This window comes from Oryx dammah, unplaced genomic scaffold, assembly GCF_014754425.2.
Source record: "Oryx dammah isolate SB20612 unplaced genomic scaffold, SCBI_Odam_1.1 HiC_scaffold_23, whole genome shotgun sequence".
Lineage (NCBI taxonomy): Eukaryota > Metazoa > Chordata > Mammalia > Artiodactyla > Bovidae > Oryx > Oryx dammah.
The window spans coordinates 121229493-121248953 of record NW_024070207.1 but is presented as its reverse complement, the minus strand read 5'-3'; the positions used below and the strand labels follow the sequence as shown (position 1 = coordinate 121248953).

At 44.2% G+C, this 19461-nt stretch overlaps 1 protein-coding gene across 1 annotated transcript; it reads left to right on the top strand.

The window, feature by feature from the left end:
- Window positions 1-657: 657 nt before the first annotated feature.
- Window positions 658-16934, top strand: TLR8 (toll like receptor 8). The gene is made up of 2 exons (XM_040266462.1): window positions 658-737; window positions 12852-16934. The coding sequence occupies exon 2, from the start codon at window positions 12858-12860 to the stop codon at window positions 15957-15959; it is 3102 nt and encodes a 1033-aa protein (XP_040122396.1). The 5' UTR covers window positions 658-737; window positions 12852-12857; the 3' UTR covers window positions 15960-16934.
- The last annotated feature ends 2527 nt before the right edge of the window (window positions 16935-19461 follow it).

Genomic DNA, 19461 nt, shown 5'->3' with positions numbered 1-19461 from the left:
CCTCATGCTCCTGCTCATCCCTTCAGTCATTCACCACAGGTGTATTGAGCTTATGCTACATGCCGGGGACTGTCTGAGGTGCAGGGACACCCAGGAGGAAGATGGTGGGGGGACCCACGCCCACCACGCCAAGGGCTGTCCCAGAGATGGGCAGAACAAAGATGAAGCCATGCAAATGTTATTAACTGCATCCATGAATTCCATGAGCAAAACGAGTTTGTGCAACTGCAAATCAAGTATACATGTGTGGTAAAGTTGGGAAAAAACACCGTAAATTTTTTTTAAGGAAAAATTTCCCCATTTCTCCCTCCTTTCCCCCTCATCCTGCTCCCAAGAGCTCACTGCTCTTAACATTTCACTGGGGATCCTTGCAGCAACCGCCCACCAACCCACCTGGACAAACAAATGAACCCAAACTCACAAAGAGGTGCCAGGTCAATCTGGCTTGGGTTATATTTAGATCAGTTTATAAATGCCTTTTTTCCACCCCCTCTACTTCAGTTTTGAAATTGTACAGCCTAGTCAATAAATGATTTGGCAACAGTTAAGAAATCACGAGTTCCCTTCTTCCCATAGAAGCTTCTGCAAACCGTAGGCGAGGCTCTGCTGCTGGTAAAGCGGCCAGTTTTAGGAAGTTGGTTAGTTTCTTTGTGCGCATACACCCAACAGCACAGAGGTTGCCACTCGGCAGCACTGCAGGTTCTAGAATGAGCAGTTAGGACATCACCAGAGGCGCGGTAAGCCCCTTCTATTCTTTTAACAAAGCTTTCCAGCAAAATAGAGGATTTCTGGTCATGAAACAGGGTTTGGTGGCAAATAACTGTGACCAAAGAAGTGGCGAACGGGCAGATGAGCATGAAAAGGCGAAGTCTTAAAGCAGCTCTAAGTGTAGGTGGAGTGGTCCGGTGTGCAGGAAGTGTCAGAAATCCAGTGCCGTGGTCTTAGCATATTCAAGAGGAAAAGAAGCAAATTCCAAGTTAGGAATTGATCCGGTCCTGCCAGAAATAGTATTCTCATCTAGACCCAAAAGGCTGGAGGGGAGGTATTTGTTCTTTGCTATTTCTACAGAAAAGGACAAGCTGTCTTTGTTCACTCAGGTTGCTTGCTGGTGCCTAGGCAAAACCCGAACTTCATCTCCTACCAGGAGCTTCAGGTGCATTCAGTATTTCTAAGTTTTCTTGTTCCGAATGCTTAAGTGAAGATGTTACTGTTGTTATAATTATCTTCTGTAGTGTTTAGACATAGAAGGTGGCAAGTTTTTGTTACTGTCAAGAACTGTCAGGTTGAAAAACTTAACAATTTTTTAAAAATCGTGTATTTTCTCAAAAATTGAATGCGATTTAAGCACCATTGCAAAGACTGATTTCCAGAGAATCTCATCCAATGTTTACTTTAGTATATTTTTTCTGTGATCATTTAGTGCCTATTAAAGTTCTTGGAGTTATTTTTTTTACCACTATTTAACATATGTAAGTTCTTGAAGTTCATTTTTTTATATCCAGTGACTGCCCATTATAGATCTTGAAAGTAAATTAAGTCTGCCCTGAAATTCTCTGATGCTTTGCAGAATGACTGCAAAGGCTCAGAAGGAATTAGGCCAGCAGGGCCAATGATATATAGGGAATTGCACTTAAACTTATCCCATTTCGACTTGATATTTGCAAACTGTTGTGATAGCCAATATAATTGCATTATAAGAAAATGATATTAGAATAAAATCAAGCAACTTGGAAAAATGCCCTGCCTCCCTGTCATTGGTGGTGGGTGGAAGGCAAGGACCTCGCTGACTCCTGGTCTCAAGAGTAGAGGTTCTTAGGCTTGACTATGTGTCAGAACCACAGAGTGAACTTTAAAAAATCCCCCTGTCCAGACTGAACCACAGATTAATAGAACCAGCATCTCTGGAGTGGGCCTGGGCATTGGTAGCTCTTCAACTTCGGGAGATGGTGATGGACAGGGAGGCCTGGCGTGCTGCAATTCATGGGGTCGCAAAGAGTCGGACACGACTGAGCGACTGAACTGAACTGAAGTATCTTCTCCACGAGCAGCCAGAGTCAAGGACCACCACCTTAGAGAAGCATCTGAACATCCCATTTGGTCTTTTCCACAAGGAGCACGGACTTTTGGGAGTGGGACTGACAAAGCCTCCAGGAAGACCTGAAGCTTATTCATTAGCCTCTCAGCTTGATTCCAGAAAGCAAAATAAAACTTCCACATATACCTTATCCAAAAAGCTGAGGCTGTGGATCAGAGCAGGGACACTTGATGCTGTCCACTCTTCTTTCTGCTTCTCATTCTTTCATGTAATAATCCTAAAAAGTGCACAGGAATTGATGAGAGAGCAGTCAGTCCTGTGGAAACCCAGACTGACAGAGTATCAGGGTATGTCTGACATGAGATGGTGTCACAACCCAGGGTCAGCCTTGGAAACTCAGTTGGATATTATTTGTAAGTGTGTCTCAGCGTCACCTCTGGGGTCTATCGAGGGGGATGTCATTTCAGTGAAATATCTTTTGAGTTCAGCTGACCTATTGAACGGTGCTGAGGGATTTGTTGTTTTTTAAAATTATTACTCCCAATTTATAACTCTTCAGGGCTATAGAGATGGTACACGTATCTGCATAACCCATGGTTCTGGGTCAACGTTGCCTAGCACAGACTGGGCTGACTTTTCAGCTGATTGTTAATAGCCACTTATTGGCTAATATGTCTAGAATCAGCGGATTTCCAGTTGTTCTATGGAATTACAGAGCACCTGTAAGTGCTCTGTGGTATCAATGGAAAGGCAAGGTGGGTAATACCCCCAGCCATTTAAGTCCAGAAGGTTCCATGTATGGCGGTGGTGTTTCTGCTGATAATTGAAACCAGATCATTGCTTGGTACCACCTTGTTACCTACGTGGCTACCTCTGGACTCAGTTTCTGCTCTGCCACCTACCATCTGATTGACCTTGGATAAATGAGCCTCTGAGTCTCAGGCTCCATGTCTGTAAAATGAGGGCTTATGACAGCACCCACCTCACTGATTTTTATGAAGATCAGACAAGAAAATACATGATTTGTGCTCCCAGTGTTTGCTTAAAGCACTCAATAAATGTGTGCTACCATATTTGCTAGATTTCAAATAGCATAATTTTTCATATTTTTATGTGTATGAAATCAGGCTCCACCTCTTCGTTGATACGTGGATTTAATGTGGTAGTAGTTTCTTTGGTCTTCCAAAGGTGTTAGTGAATCCATCAAATGTGAAATGGATCATGTCAAGTAGCTAGTATTTACTGTAAATTTCATCTCAGGTGACAAATTCTCTCTGCCACTTCTTTATCAATTTACTTTCATAACGTATCAGTGGTCAACATAGTCAACTATGAAGACATCAGAACCCATGCAAAATTAGAAAATGTTTCCAGTTTGGCAAGCATTTAGTTCCAGTGGAATCCTGCATCATGGCCAAACGGCTCAGTGATTCAGTTGGGCGGATTCACCTTTTACAATCCATAGGTCCCTTTGACACTTTCGTGTCAGGGGGCATCAGCAGGATCCATTCTGAGAAAGCAGTGCAGCTCGGGAGATGGCATGAGGCAGATCATATCTTAGCAAAGGAGGCTTTCAGAGAGAGAGGTGAACTCGTCCTACTCTTTGCGACCCCATGGACTATAGCCCGCCAGGCTCCTCTATCCATGGGATTCTCCAGGCAAGAATACTGGAGTGGGTTGCCATTTCCTTCTCCAGGGGATCTTCCCAACCCAGAAATTGAACCTAGGTCTCCTGAACTGGAGGCAGATTCTTTACCGACTGAGCTATGAGGGAAAAAGAGGACTGGATTATCGTACACCATGGACCCAACCAGAGAACTGATTTGCCGTGGAAACCAGGAAAACAGTTGTGAAATGACTGCCTCAATAGTGAGCAAAGCTTTATTCAGCATGGAGTGGGACGTGAGGCAAATTTCTTTTGTTGTGTGTGATTCATATGCTTTTTTTTTTTTTTTTAAAGAAATGGGTTCTTGATTTTTTTTTTCCCCCATTGGGTATTCCAAAGCAACACACAGGGAGACCGTGTAGACTGGACCGTTGTTGGCAGAGTGTGCTATGCAGAGAGCTCACTGCCACGGCCAAAGAGCTGTCTCTAGCAGATCGAACTTGGCTCAGCCGTGGGGTCTGCTGGTCATCTCTTATTCCCCTGCTCTCTGCTCTTCCTTTCTGTTTCCTGGGGCTGCCACCAACTGGGTGACACAAAACAACAGAAATGTATCCTTTACCAATTGCGGAGACCAAAAGTCTGAAATCCCGGTGTTACCAACAAGGTTGCTTCCTTCTTGGAGGCTGTGAGGGACAGTCTGGGTTGTGCCTTTCTCCCCGGCGTCTGGTGGTGGCTGGCAATCCTTGATGTTCCTTGGCCTGTAGACATATCACTCTGGTCTCTGTCTCCATCTCCACATGGCTCTCTTCCCTTGTCTGTGTCCAAATTTCTCCCTTCTTATCAGAATAGCAGTCGTTGGGTGAGGGCCCATTCGAGTCTAGTATGGGGCTTCCCTGGTGGCTCGGTGGTAGAGTCTGCCTGCCAGTGCAAGATACACGATTTCGATCCCTGGGGAGGGGGGGAAGATCCCCTGGAGAAGGAAATGGTAACCCACTCCAGTATCCTTGCCTGGGAAATCCCATGGGCAGAGGAGCCTGGGGGGCTACAGTTTATAAAGTCGCAAAAGAGTCAGATACAGCTTAGCAACTGAACAAGTCTAAGTATGACCTCACCTTAGCTTGATTCCAACTTCAGAGACCCTATTTCCAAACATAGTCACATTTGCATGGAGAAGCTAAAATGTCAACATATCATTTTGGGGTGACACGATTCAACCTGCAACACTGTCCTTTTCTGGTCCTCTATTCTGCCACTTCCACTCAACCCTAGGCCTCCCCTTCAGCCTCTCCCAACCTAATACTTACCTTACTTTTAAGCAAGTATCTCCTATTGATCTTGACTGCTTTCCAAGGACTTGGTCTGAGGCCCAGGATACCATCATTGACAACCAGGGCCAGTCTCTCTTTGGTCAGAAAAGACACAAGGCCTTGGGCCCATGACACTTTAAGCAAAGACTTTAGTTGTTTTTAAAATCAGCAGAAGAGTGAATATATTCCAGTCTGGGTTATATTTGTCTTTGTGCCAACGTGGTCATAACATATAATATTTTACTAATTTTTTTTAAATGGAGGAAGAGACCGTAAAGGCCAAAGCATCTCAGGCCCATAACTCAGTGCTGTTGACAACCACGTTCTCTTTTCTGATCTGACATGCCAAGCACAGTTCAGGAATTGCTAATATGTTTCCAGTGAAGGAGCTTTAATTATTGAATCACAATCCATTGCCTGCACCTGTAGGCTAGAATTGTGTCAAAGTTCAGAATTTGCACTGTAGTGAGAGAAGATAGTTTTGTTGTTCAGTTGCTAAGTTGTGTCTGACTCTTTGCGACCCCATGGACTGCAGCACTCCAAACTTCCCTGTCCTTCACCATCTCCTGGAGCTTGCTCAAACTCATGTCCATTGAGTTGGTGATGCCATCATAGTACATAGAGGATTTATTATAAAACACTTTGGATGGGTCCACAGAAGCCCTGATGATCACGCACGTGGTAATTTCCGCTCTGAAACCAGAGAGCTCCCATAAGTGGATAAATAGAAATTTTAGTAGCCTTAGCTCAGTTCAGATCAGCTTTTGCTGTCAAATAAGTTAGAAAAAAAAAAACCCAAATCTTCTGGTGCTCAGATTCTTAAGGATTTCAGAACTGCGGAGAGATTATTGAGCACCCTCAGAATATAAACCATCAGCCACTGTCCTGGTGACCAGAAGACCTGATTCTACCAATTCCTATGTTTGTGATTTTCCTTTTCTTTTTTTGCTTGTATGCATCTCTCTTTGATGCTGGGTAAATGCCAGGTGACTGGTAATGACTGTTACTTCGTACTCTAGCATGAAGCCCCAAACAGCTGATGAGAAGTTTCAGTTGCAAGAACAGGCCTTCCAAATGATGGGTCCCAGCCTAGGATGGGAACAAACTTCTGGGCTGGGTGCACCACTGTGATCACAGGTCTCTTTTGTGGTGCAGGGTCAGGGCTAGGGTGAGGGGAGTGAGGCCCTAGCTTTGGGTGCAGAATTGCAGGCAGGTAACGTCCCCAACAGCTTGGCAGTCAGGACGCATAATATTTTAGCATTCTATTTTTAAAAGTCATAGTGAGGAACTCTGGCCCACAGGCTGGGGGCCTATTTTGGTAAAGTGAGTTTTCTTGGAACCAGAGCCAGGATGGGGGAAGGCAGGGAACTTACTGCATGGCACGTGCAGGGTCCGTCTCTGTCATTATTTCATAGTGATATATGGTCCATCAGGAACTCTCATTTTTTTGGTAAACTATTTTCATCTTGATGACTACCTTTTGGGGCGTCTTCTTAATTTTTGCTACTGTGGCCCTGCTACTGTGCCTTTCCATTTTCCCAATGAGTTGCTCCAGTCTCCTGCTTGGGGGGTGGAGTGGAGGACTAATGAACCAGGTGGATGTCAGGGGCCCCAGGGCCAGAGGAGGGAAGAGAATGGGGATCTGTGCTGCAGAGACACATGGGGCTTTAACCCTCCTGTTTGCTTTATGACAGTTCGCCCCTGCCTTCACTTGGTGCCTGAATTCCTGAACCCAAGGCTCTGGATTCAACCTTTCAAGGTAGTAAGTCTCAGGGAGGGACTCAGGCGGGGTCTAACTTCTTATGCAGACTTCCAGCCCATCCTTTGTGCAGCCCCACCTGGCACTCCACTGGTGACACTGTGACTGCTGTCTGCAGCTCCCGAGTCTTTTGTGGGCTTGTCTGCTATGAATTGACCTTGCTCTCATCAGCTTTAGCCCTTCTCCACTCTGCTGTACCACCTACCACTCATCTATCTGCTTTCTGTCTTCCTCAAGTTCATACACAGTCCATGTCTCCTGTGCTTTCCTCTTAATGCCCTTTCTCACCTTGTACAATCCTAACCCTTTGCTCTCACTTTAATGGGTACCTTCAGCTGTTAGCCTCAAACAACAGAAGTGTCTCTCTTGTCTCTCCCTCTCTTTCTCAGCTTTATTTGCATAGTTTTGCTTTCTATCCTATTTGCATAATTGACCCTTTCCCTTCTATTTTCAGAGTTGCTATTTCTCTTTTTTTTTTCTTCTTCCACGTAGTTGCCATTTCTCTATTTTATTTGCAGAGTTGCCATTTTCCTTCTGCCAAGCTGAATGGTTTTTTTTTCATTATTTATTATTCATTTATCCACTAAGGGAATAAATTCTCTCGAGTACCCTTCTTAATTCTCTGGGATCTGGTTCCCTTTGAGGACCTTTTGGAGCCAAGACTTTTGGAAGCCAGAGGCATGGGTGTGACTAAGAGGAAGAACTTGGCTACCAAGGTGGAGCTTTTGCTGCCCAGGGCTTTAGGCTCTGCCCTCTCACTTCAGAGGCCAGTGGATGTTGTGAGCTAGGGTTCGCTCTATGGATGATGAGCATTTGCAGCCTGTTTTGCCTCTCTGAGGCCCTGAGGTAGGTGGAGAGGCTTGAACTATCGGGCTTTCTCTTTAAGATCTTTGCTAGTTGCCTACTTCCCACCTCCCACTCTTCCCATCCATGTACTTCTTTTCAAATTGAAGTTATTTGGAATTTGTCAAATCCTGTTTTTACCTCAGGACACTCTTTTGGGAGGCTAGAGTTAGGAACCTCAAGCTCTTCACTTAGAAATCTTCTCTGCATTATTATGCTCATTTCCATGGCCTAGCCCCTAAGTTGCCTCAGATTCTCTGGGAGGCCATGGTGGTGCTGTTCAGTTACTCAGTTGTGTCCAAGTCTTTGCAACTCCGTGGACTGCAGCACGCCAGGCTTCCCTGTCCATCACCATCTTTCGGAGTTTGCTCAAACTTATGTCCATTGAGTCGATGACGCCATCCAAGCATCTCTTCCTCTGCCGTCCCCTTCTTTTCTTGCCCTCAATCTTTCCCAGCATCAGGATCTTTTCCAATGAGTTGGCTCAAGTAGTGAAGCTTCAATATTCATCTGCAAGTGTCAAAGGGCTCTTCTTGTGGTCTCCAGCGCCACCTAGAGGCTTTTCTCCTCAATTGCTCAGTGTTGTGTGATAATTGAGTTTGGAATCAGATGTTGAGGAGTTAAGGAGGCTGGGGAGGCTGCACAGCACCTCCCTGTTCTGGGGACACCCCCACCCCACCCCCACCAAGTACCCACATAGAAATGTCTCACCTACTAACAGTACTCTCTGTACTGCATGCAGGGAAGAGTCTACAACCAGCTTGCCTTGCCACCTGTTCCCCAGGAGACTTTTAAAATATATATACATATATATATTTTTAAATTATTTATTAATCTATTAACAGGAAGCTGACAGGCACTACCTCAGCCAGGTGATCAAGCGCCACACCAACAGTGAAAGTCCTGTATGTGCCATTGCTGAGCTGTGACTCGAGTGGCCTTTGACCACTGTGATTGCCCTCCCCCAAGCCCATTACCCCAGTCTAATCCTGACAAAGACATCAGACACATCCCAACTGAGGGACAGTCTACATGACTATCCCCTTTCCCATCATTTTCTCCCTAGTGCTTTCCACCATCTAACATACTGCTCCAAATGGGAAGATAGTTTCATCTGTTTTGTTCATTGCTGTATTTCCCCCAATAACGTATATGCTTAGTAAATATTTTTGAATGAATAAATAAATGTAGAGCTACCCTTTCCCTTTTAATGGCTGTATAGTATTCCATTTGTGACTATAACATCCTACTTTATTTAACCAGAGCACGACTCATAGGCATCTAGATTATTTCCAATCTTTTGCTATCACTGACAGCCCTGCACGGAATATCCTTGTAGACAGGCATTGGTATATGTGAAGGTCTCTCTTGTGGTCTACTTCTAGAATTGAAATTGTTAAGTTCTAAGTATGTCTAATTTTGATAAATATTACAAATTTCTCTCCACCTAATTTAGACCCCTCCAAGTAAAATATAGGAATACTTGATTCCCCACAGCCTCACCTACACAGTAGAATCAGTGAAAAATACACTCTCCTGAAGGTCTGTGCTCTCTTGCCAGAGACTACTGTAGAATAATGAGCATGGCACCACCCTGCTTAAAACCTCCAGAGGCTTGCATTGCTCCTCAGATCAAGATCAAAATCCACACTCATGGATTCTTATATCCGTGACTTTCTTCCAGTCCCTTAGCGTCACATGCTCATTCAGATGAGACTTGAGAAATGTCTGCTGATGGTAGTGACATGGAGGTGCTGAGGATCTCTGCCCACGTCGTCTCTCACGTGCCCTTCCAGTCCTCCTGGCCCTACTTCCTCTGAGTGCTGCTGTTGCAAGCAGCTCCCCACAGGTTTCAGTGGGCCTTGAGGCTCTGAAGCCTGCTGCGCTCAGTCTCTGGCCCACACCATACCCCTCTTGTGTGCTGTCCAGGGCTCCTGTGGCGGCACCGTGTGGGAAACTCAAAGGAATGCTCGCAGGGCCTTTGCATATGCTGAGACATTCTTTTGACATCTTTCTGTCTTCTTCACGCCAAAGCAACCTGAAAATCCCAGCTCAAGTTTCACTTCCTCAGGGAAACCTTTCCCAGCCTCCATGAAGAGGTGAAATCCTCCTGTTTTAAGGCTCTTCTAGTCCCACTTCTTTGTGTCATCACTGAGTTCTTGTAATGTGCTTGTGTTTCATTTATGTCTGTGAGTTAACTAATAATCTGTGTGTGCGTGCCTTCTAAATTGTTTCGGTCATGTCCAACTCTGTGCAACCCCATGGACTGCAGCCTGTGAGGCTCCTCTGTCCATGGGATTCTGCAGGCAAGAATACTGGAGTGGGTTGCCATTCCTTGCTCCAGGAGATCTTCCCGACCTAGGGATCAAACCCGTGTCTCTTATGTCTCCTGCATTGGGAGGCGGGTTCTTTAACACTAGCACTGCCCCCCACCCAGGCCACCCACTAGCTAGGAAAGGACAAGGAAGAGTCAGGAAGTGACTTCCAAATCTAGTGATATTCACACTTGAAAATCACATAGGCTGAGATCTGCTTAGGTGGCAAGCAAACACAGTATTGCCTGGGTCACCTACCCAAGCTCCTTGCTTCTCCAAGGTTCATTACCTTCCTGGCATATGTGTCTCTCCCAACGGAGATGTTGAACTTGGAGACCTGGGGTGGACTCCGCAAAAGCTGCATAGTTTGAAGCCATGAAGCATCTTTTCACACACGTTTTCTAGATGTATTAGTTTTCCACTGCCGCATAACAAATAACTCCCATGTTTAAACCCTTCTAACAATGCTCATTTATTAGCTTACATTTCTGGGCATTAGAGATTGGGTGGGCTTAAGTGGATTCTCTGCTCTAGGTCTTGTGAGACTCAAGTCAAGGTGTTGGCCAGCTGGACTCTTATTGCTAGGTTCTGGCTTAGGAGTCATTTCCAAGTTCATTTCGGCTGCCCCTCAATTTCAGTTCTTTGGGTTGTCAAATCAGGGCCCCCATTTCCTTGCTGTCAACAGGGAGCCACTCTCAGCTTTTGCAGGATGCCTACATTCCTTACCAGGGACCCACCCCTCCAGCTTCAAATCTGCAATGATGTGTCCATTTCTTCTCTGGCTTCCCATCCCTCTGATGCTTCCCTTGGCCACTAGCCAGGGAAAACGTTCTGCTTTTAAAGGCATAGTGGCACTAGTGGTAACAAACCCACTTGCCAATGCAGGAGACATAAAGAGACATGGGTATGATCCCTGGGTCGGGAAGATCTCCTGGAGAAGGAAATGGCAACCCACTCCAGTATTCTTGCCTGCAGAATCCCTTGGACAGAGGAGCCTGACAGGCTACAGTCCATGGGGTCGCAAAGAGTTGGACACAACTGAAGCAGCCTTGGCATGCACATATGATTAGATTAGGCCCATCTAGATAATCTTTTTGTCACATAATGTAATTACAGGAGTAATACCAGGGGGCAAAGGTCATAGAGGTTGCCTTAAAATTCTGCCGACCCCATGTAAAGCCCGGCTTTCTTTCAGTAAAAGCTAAACATTAAACAGTGGTACCTTGATGGTGCTGTATTCGGGAGTAACTACAGGTAACTGAAAATGCCTGCAAGTTCTGTTCCACTTTAACTTTCATCTCATAAGGAGCTGGCCTTTCCTTGGCTCTTATGAATGGGCAATAATTATTGATCCTCAGAATTCTCAACATCCATATGCAAGTTTTTTATGTTGTAGGAAGGGTACAGTAGTGACTGTTAGTTCACTAACCCTAAATTTTAGGAGAATTTAAAAAGAGAGCACGTGCTTGGTATAACTCACACTGAGATGAGTTGGATTTTAGTGAAAAATACAGTTTAGTAAAGATTGGTCTCCACACCCAGTGAAATAGGATTTTGAGAGTTTTTTTTTTTTTTTTTTTACTATGACCCTTGATCATACCCGGAGAAGGCAATGGCAACCCACTCCAGTACTCTTGCCTGGAAAATTCCATGGACGGAGGAGCCTGGTGGGCTGCAGTCCATGGAGTCGCTAGGAGTTGGACACAACTGAGCAACTTCATTTTCAGTTTCCACTTTCCTGTATTGGAGAAGGAAATGGCAACCCACTCCAGTGTTCTAGCCTGGAGAATCCCAAAGATAGGGGAGCCTGGTGGGCTGCCATCTATGGGGTCACACAGAGTCAGACACGACTGAAGTGACTTAGCAGTAGCAGTTGATCGTACCAATCACATTAATCTTTTCATTGCTTTGTATAATCACCAAAATAATATTTTCAGCCTCCCGTTAAGGAAGAATCGCAGAAAGTAAGACACTCTACTAAACATTATAGAGTGCGTACAAAAACATTAAATGCCATGTCTTGCCCACAAAAGTTTACAAAAGCAAAAGAATGGCTATTAATACCAGTGTTTGTATGATAAGGGATATATAAGTGGTAGCCTCCCTACAAAAAACTTTTTGAGTGTTGTCTACATTTGAAGATGTAGTCTAACATAAAGATTTCAAATGAGATTGTGTAGCATGATGGTTAGTGGTTAAAAGCACCATGTTGGAATCTGATGGACTCGTCTCACTTCTGCAGTGTATTATCCTTCTGAAAATTAGTTAAGTCTCTGAGTTTGAGTCTCACTTACAACCTATGGATAATAATGGAACCTATTGCATTGTATTGTTGGCAGCATAAACATGGGAGAGAAAATGTTCGTGTTTAGCATAACACGTGACACTTTGCTATTATTATAAACTGAAAGTGTCCACTTTCCTGTCATGCTGGGACATGAGAGAATTTGATACATACCATCATAGAGGTATAGACAGATTGTGGGAAGTATCAATAAAATATATGGTTGTATAGATAAGGTAGAGAGACTCTAGCTTGGAAATCTTGAAGGATGGCCTAGTAGAAGCTGGATCTGAACTCTCCTTGGGGCTGGCCAGAGTTTCCTTGAGTTATGCTAATAGACTGAAGCAAAAGACATATACCTTGCTCTGCTATAGGTCTGGCATGAACCATAGCCAGGATCCAGCATCAGGCCCCCTGTGATGGTGGGGCATCTTGGTGTGTGCTTCTGCCAAAGCCTTTCAGGTTTTCTTGTCATCACATTTCAGATAGCTTCATCTTTCGCTTCTTTGAACATCAAGAAGCTGAACGGGGTGAAAAACTAAAATCATTCTGAACTTAACTTACTGCAATTTCTTTAACCGTTCAGAGAACTCCTACTTCAGAACTCATTCAAAGTATGGTCAAAGAACTGTGAATTTCATCCTGAAATGCCTAGAAAATATTGCCAGTCTAACATTGTGACTCCACTTTGATTTTCCTTAGGAAAACATGACCCTTCACTTTTTGCTTCTGACCTCCCTTTTCCTGCTCATCTCTGATTCCTGTGAGTTCTTCACTGAAGCCAGTTATCCCCGAAGCTATCCTTGCGATGTGAAAAACAAAAATGGCTCTTTTATTGCAGAATGTAACAGTCGTCGATTACAGGAAGTACCCCAAACAGTGGACAAAGCTGTGACAGAAGTAGACCTGTCTGATAATTTCATCACACGCATAACGAATGAATCCTTTCAAGGGCTGCAAAATCTGACTAAAATCAACCTGAACCATAATGCCAAGTCCCAGAGTGGAAATCCTGCTGTAAAGAAAGCTATGACTATTACAGACGGGGCATTTCTCAACCTCAAACACCTAAGGGAGTTGCTGCTGGAAGACAACCAGTTACAAGAAATACCGGCTGGTTTGCCAGAATCTTTGAAAGAACTTAGTCTAATTCAAAACAACATAATTACGTTAACGAAAAAGAACACTTCTGGACTTGGGAACCTGGAAAGTCTCTATTTGGGCTGGAACTGTTATTTTGCTTGTAATAAAAAATTTAGCATAGAAAATGGAGCATTCCAAAACCTTACCAAGTTGAAGGTGCTGTCATTATCTTTTAATCCCCTTCACAGCGTCCCACCGAGTCTGCCAAGCTCGCTAACAGAACTCTACCTTAGCAATACCCATATTGGAAACATCAGTGAAGAAGACTTCAAGGAACTGAGCAATTTAAGAGTACTAGATTTAAGTGGAAACTGCCCGAGATGTTTTAACGCTCCATTTCCCTGTGTACCTTGCCAAGGAGGTGCTTCAATTCAGATACACCCTCTTGCTTTTCAAACCCTGACCCAACTTCGCTACCTAAACCTCTCTAGCACTTCACTCCGGAAGGTTCCTGCCAGCTGGTTTGACAACATGCATAATCTGAAGGTGTTGGATCTTGAATTCAACTATTTAATGGACGAAATAGCCTCGGGGGAATTTTTGACAAAATTGCCCTCCTTAGAAATACTTGATTTATCTTACAACTACGAACTGAAAAAATATCCTCAGCACATTAACATTTCCAAAAATTTCTCGAAGCTTATATCTCTTCAGATGTTGCATTTAAGAGGTTATGTGTTCCAGGAACTTAGGAGGAAAGATTTCAAGCCCCTGCAGCACCTCTCAAATTTAACGACTATCAACTTGGGTGTTAACTTTATTAAGCAGATTGATTTTAGCATTTTCCACTGGTTCCCCAACCTGAAAATCATTTACTTGTCAGAAAACAGAATATCGCCCTTGGTCAGTGATACTGAGCAACATGATGCAAATGGGACCTTTTTCCAGAGTCACATCCTGAAGCGACGCTCAGCTGATATTCAATTTGACCCACATTCGAATTTTTATCATAACACCCATCCTTTAATAAAGACAGAATGTTCACGTCTTGGCAATGCCTTAGATTTAAGCTTGAACAGTATTTTCTTTATTGGGGTAAACCAGTTTAAAGATTTTGGAAACATTTCCTGTTTAAATCTGTCTTCAAATGGCAATGGCCAGGTGTTAAATGGAACAGAATTTTCACGCTTGTCTGGTATCAAGTATTTGGATTTGACAAACAATAGACTAGACTTTGATGATGATGCTGCTTTCAGTGAGTTGCCATTGTTGGAAGTTCTCGATCTCAGCTACAATGCGCACTATTTCCGAATAGCAGGGGTAACGCACCGTCTAGGGTTTATTGAACATTTAACTAACCTGAGAGTTTTAAACTTGAGCAACAATGACATTTTTACTTTAACAGAAACACAACTGAAAAGCGCGTCCCTAGGAGAATTAGTTTTCAGTGGGAACCGCCTTGACCTTCTGTGGAATGCTCAAGATGTCAGGTACTGGCAAATTTTTCAAAATCTCACCAATCTGACCCGGCTTGACTTAGCCCGTAATAACCTTCAGCATATCTCCAGTCAGGCCTTCCTTAACTTGCCCAGGACTCTCACTGACCTATATATAAATGATAACATGTTAAATTTCTTTAACTGGTCATTATTGGAATACTTCCCTCACCTCAGGTTGCTTGACTTAAGTGGAAACCAGCTGTTCTTTTTAACCAATAGCCTATCTACATTTGCATCTTCTCTTGAGACGCTACTACTGAGTCGAAACAGAATTTCCCACCTGCCGTCCGATTTTCTTTCTGGAGCCAGCAGCCTGATCCACCTCGATTTGAGCTCCAACCAGCTCAAGATGCTCAACAGATCCACGTTTGAAACGAAGACCGCCACCAAGTTAACCGTTTTGGAACTAGGGAGTAACCCTTTTGACTGTACCTGTGACTTCGGAGATTTTCGAGAATGGATGGACGGAAATCTGAACGTCAGGGTTCCCAGACTGACCGATGTCATTTGTGCCAGTCCTGGGGATCAAGAAGGCAAGAGCATTGTGAGTCTAGACCTCACCACTTGTGTTTCAGATACCATTGCGGCCATATTCTGTTTCTTAACCTTTTCTGTCACCATCTCAGTGATGCTGGCTGCCCTGGCCCACCACTGGTTTTACTGGGATGCTTGGTTTATCTACCATGTGTGCTTAGCTAAGGTCAAAGGCTACAGGTCTCTGTCCACATCCCAGACTTTCTATGATGCTTACGTTTCTTATGACACCAAAGACGCTTCTGTCACGGACTGGGTGATCAATGAATTGCGCTTCCACCTGGAAGAGAGTGAGGACAAGAACGTGCTCCTGTGTTTAGAGGAAAGGGATTGGGACCCGGGTCTAGCCATCATTGACAACCTCATGCAGAGCATCAACCAAAGCAAGAAAACAATATTTGTTTTAACCAAAAAATATGCCAAAAACTGGAATTTTAAAACGGCATTCTACTTGGCCTTGCAGAGGCTAATGGAGGAGAATATGGATGTGATTGTCTTTATTCTGCTGGAGCCAGTGTTGCAGCATTCGCAGTATTTGAGGCTGCGGCAGAGGATCTGCAAGAGTTCCATCCTCCAGTGGCCTGATAACCCCAAGGCGGAAGGCTTGTTTTGGCAGAGTCTGAAAAATGTCGTCCTAACAGCCAACGATTCACGGTATAACAACTTGTATGTCAATTCCATTAAGCAATACTAACTGATGTTAAGCCAGGGGTCACAGGCATAGTCAAAATGCACAGCAATGCTCCTTTTGTTCTTAGCTGTCACTTGCTGGATAACAGAGTACTCCAAACTTAATGGCTTAAAATGATACACTTTGTCGTGTCATCGTCTCTGTGGACCAGGAATCCGGGCTTGAGTTCTGGCTCAAGGCCCCTCAAAGGCGATGATCTTTGTGTCAGCCAGGGCCACAGGCATCTACTACGGTTAGCATCCACTTCAGAGGCTGCATTTGTGTGGTGGTTTTCAGGACTGAGTTCTCCCTGGGCTGCTGGCCCAAGGCTATGCTCAGTTCGCAGCCACATGGATGGACCCTTCCCCGTGGCAGCTCGCTTCAGCAAAGCCAGCAAGAAAGACAGGTTGCTGACACAATAGTAGTCGCCATCTTTGTAATCCAATCAGGGAAGTGATAACCTCTCACTCTGGCCATATTCTGCTGGTTAGAAGTCAATCAGCGGCCCTGCCAGCTCCATGGGAGTGATCACCTCAGTCCCGGGAAAGTAGTCTATGACCAAGGTGGGCAGTCATGGTGAGCTCGCTCAGCCTGCCGTCTCGGTCGTAAATGGTGAACACCAGGAGCAGGGATCACTGTGGCCATCCTGACAGTTGGCCTGCTCTGCCTTCTTTTCAGTATCTGAGAACTTTTGTGACTGTAATAGTTCTGATGTTAAGTTGCTGTTTAGATTTATCATATATCCATGGCTATGTGGTTATATTATGTTATGGTTGCATTAGTCCTTCTTTTATAATTACTTTTTATAAATACTGGCTATAATATTTTACTTCTAAGGTTTAGATACCATTTAAAGGCTAAGATGGATGGTTGGTTGTTTGTTTGCTTCTTAACCATTTTTTTAAGTCTGCAGCTAAACTAGAAACATTTGGAGTTATCTGTCAATCACCATTGCTGTAAATCATGAAGTTAATTACTAAAATGCTTCATTTCACATCATGAGCAGATAATAAATATACAGGGAAGTAAATCTATAATCTAAAATAAATTACCTGAATGTCCATTGACAGATGAATGGTTAAAGAAGAGGCAGTACATATGTACAATGGCCTCAGCCATAAAAACAGAATGAAATAATGCCACTTGCAGCAACATGGATGGACCTAGAGATTATTGTACTAAGTGAAGTAGGTCAGAAAGAGATATCACTTGTATGTGGAATCTGAAATATGACCCAAAGGGATCCATCTGTGGAGCAGAACCAGACTCATTGACATCGAGAACAGACGCGTGTTTGCCAAGGAGGGTGGGGGAGATGGACTGGGAGCTTGGGGTTAGCAGATGCAAACTATTCCATCCAGAATCGATGGACAACAAAGTCCCACTGTAAGGCACAGGGAATTATATTCAGTGTCCTGGGATAAGCCACAATGGAAAAGACTATGAAGAAGAGTGTATATATGTATATAACTGTCACTTTGCTGTATACAGAAATTAACATAACATTGTAAATCAACTATAGTTCAATTTTAAAAATAAGTAAAACCTCAGTTCAGTTCAGTTGCTCAGTCGTGTCCGACTCTGCGACCCCATGAATCGCAGCATGCCAGGCCTCCCTGCCCATCACCAACTCCCAGAGTTTACCCAAATTCATGTCCATCGAGTTGGTGATGCCATCCAGCCATCTCATCCTCTGTCGTCCCCTTCTCCTCCTGACCCCAAACCCTCCCAGCATCAGGGTCTTTTCCAATGAGTCAACTCTTCACATGAGGTAGCCAAAGTACTGGAGTTTCAGCTTTAGCATCAGTCCTTCCAACGAACACCCAAGACTGATCTCCTTTAGAATGGACTGGTTGGATCTCCTTCCAGTCCAAGGGACTCTCAAGAGTCTTCTCCAACACCACAGTTCAAAAGCATCAGTTCTTCGGTGCTCAGCCTTCTTCACAGTCCAACTCTCACATCCATACATGACCACTGGAAAAACCATAGCCTTGACTAGACAAAGTGACCTTTTCCAGTCCTGTGGCCACTTCTGAGTTTTCCAGATTTGCTGACACCAAAGTAAAACCTAGGGGGATTAAAAGATAAAATTACCACCAACACTGAGTTTTTGGAGAATCCTTAGGGAGAAAGAAAACCTTTAATAGATATCAAAGGTGGAAAAGTTTTCATGAAGTGTGTACAATTGTTAACACAGAAATTAATTCTATCTTTACTTCCTATTCCCTGGGGATTGGACTTCCCTGGTAGCTCAGATGGTAAAGCGTCTGCCTGCAATGCAGGAGACCTGGCTTCGATCCCTGGGTCGGGAAGATCCCCTGGAGAAGGAAATGGCACCCCACTCCAGTACTCTTTCCTGGAAAATCCTATGGATGGAGGAACCTGGTGGGCTACAGTCCATGGAGTCGCAAAGAGTCAGACACGACAGCGATTTCACTTTCACTATTCGTACTTTCACTACTTCCTATTCAGAAGACAGAAGATCAGGATGCATACGTATCGGTGCCCTTTATGTAGTTCTCCTAAGGGAAACAGTGATGTCCCTCCCTAGCACCTCTGCTAGCCCTTTGTTCCTCTGCATCTGTCCATAGGATCTTCTGTCCATTGCAGTATGAATCTTGAAGAGGTACCTTATGAAATTGACCTGAAAATAACTGGAAATCATTAGAGCATAAGAAAATAAAATCCCTTTATCTCATCTATCTTCTTCAATTCACAATTTCTACTTAATGGACAGATGCTTTTTGAACAACCAGTATGTATTGAGTCCTAAGGTGGGTTCTGAAATGCCCAATATCTATCAGCTGTTGAATGGATAAATAAAATGGGCTATCGCCATACACTGGAGTATTATTCAGCCTTAGAAAGGAATGGAGTATGACACACAGGACAACATGGATGTGCCTTGGAAACCAGATGCTCAGTGAAAGACGCCAGTCACAAGAAACCACATGTTGTCTGATGCCATATATGGGAAATGTCCAGAACAGGCAAATCCAGAGAGACAGAAATTGGGTAAGTGGTTCCCCCGGGGCTGGGGGAGCCAAGAGAAGATGGGAAGTGACTGCATATGGTCACAGGATGTCTTGTTGGAGTGAGGCCACATTCTCAAATTCATGATAGTGCTGGCTGCATAACTCTGTGAATCTCCTGACAGCCTTATTTCTCTTTTTTGCCATTTTTTCGGTGGCTTTTCCAGCATGGCCTCACCATGTCTGAAGCTCCTGGCATTTCTGTTCTACTCCTGAAGTCGTCTCTATCAGCTCAGTTTGGTCTTCCTCTTTTGGGGGGGAGCTGGTCAGATTCCCTGTTTGGCACTGATCTCTGGTGGTTGGCCCTTGTAAAGAACCCTGAACCACAGGAATTAGAATGCCCAGGTCTGATCATAGCAAATCACTCTGCATTTCTTTTTTTTCCTTTTCCAAAAAAATTATTTGATTGTACTGGTCTTAGTTGTGACATGTGGGACCTAGTTCCCTGACCCCCTGGTCAAACCCGGGCCCCCTGCATTGGGAGCACCGAGTCT

What these genes read in the sequence shown, in the direction of transcription:
- TLR8 (XM_040266462.1), top strand. Translation starts at nt 12,858, where the DNA reads ATGACCCTTCACTTTTTGCTTCTGACCTCCCTTTTCCTGCTCATCTCT.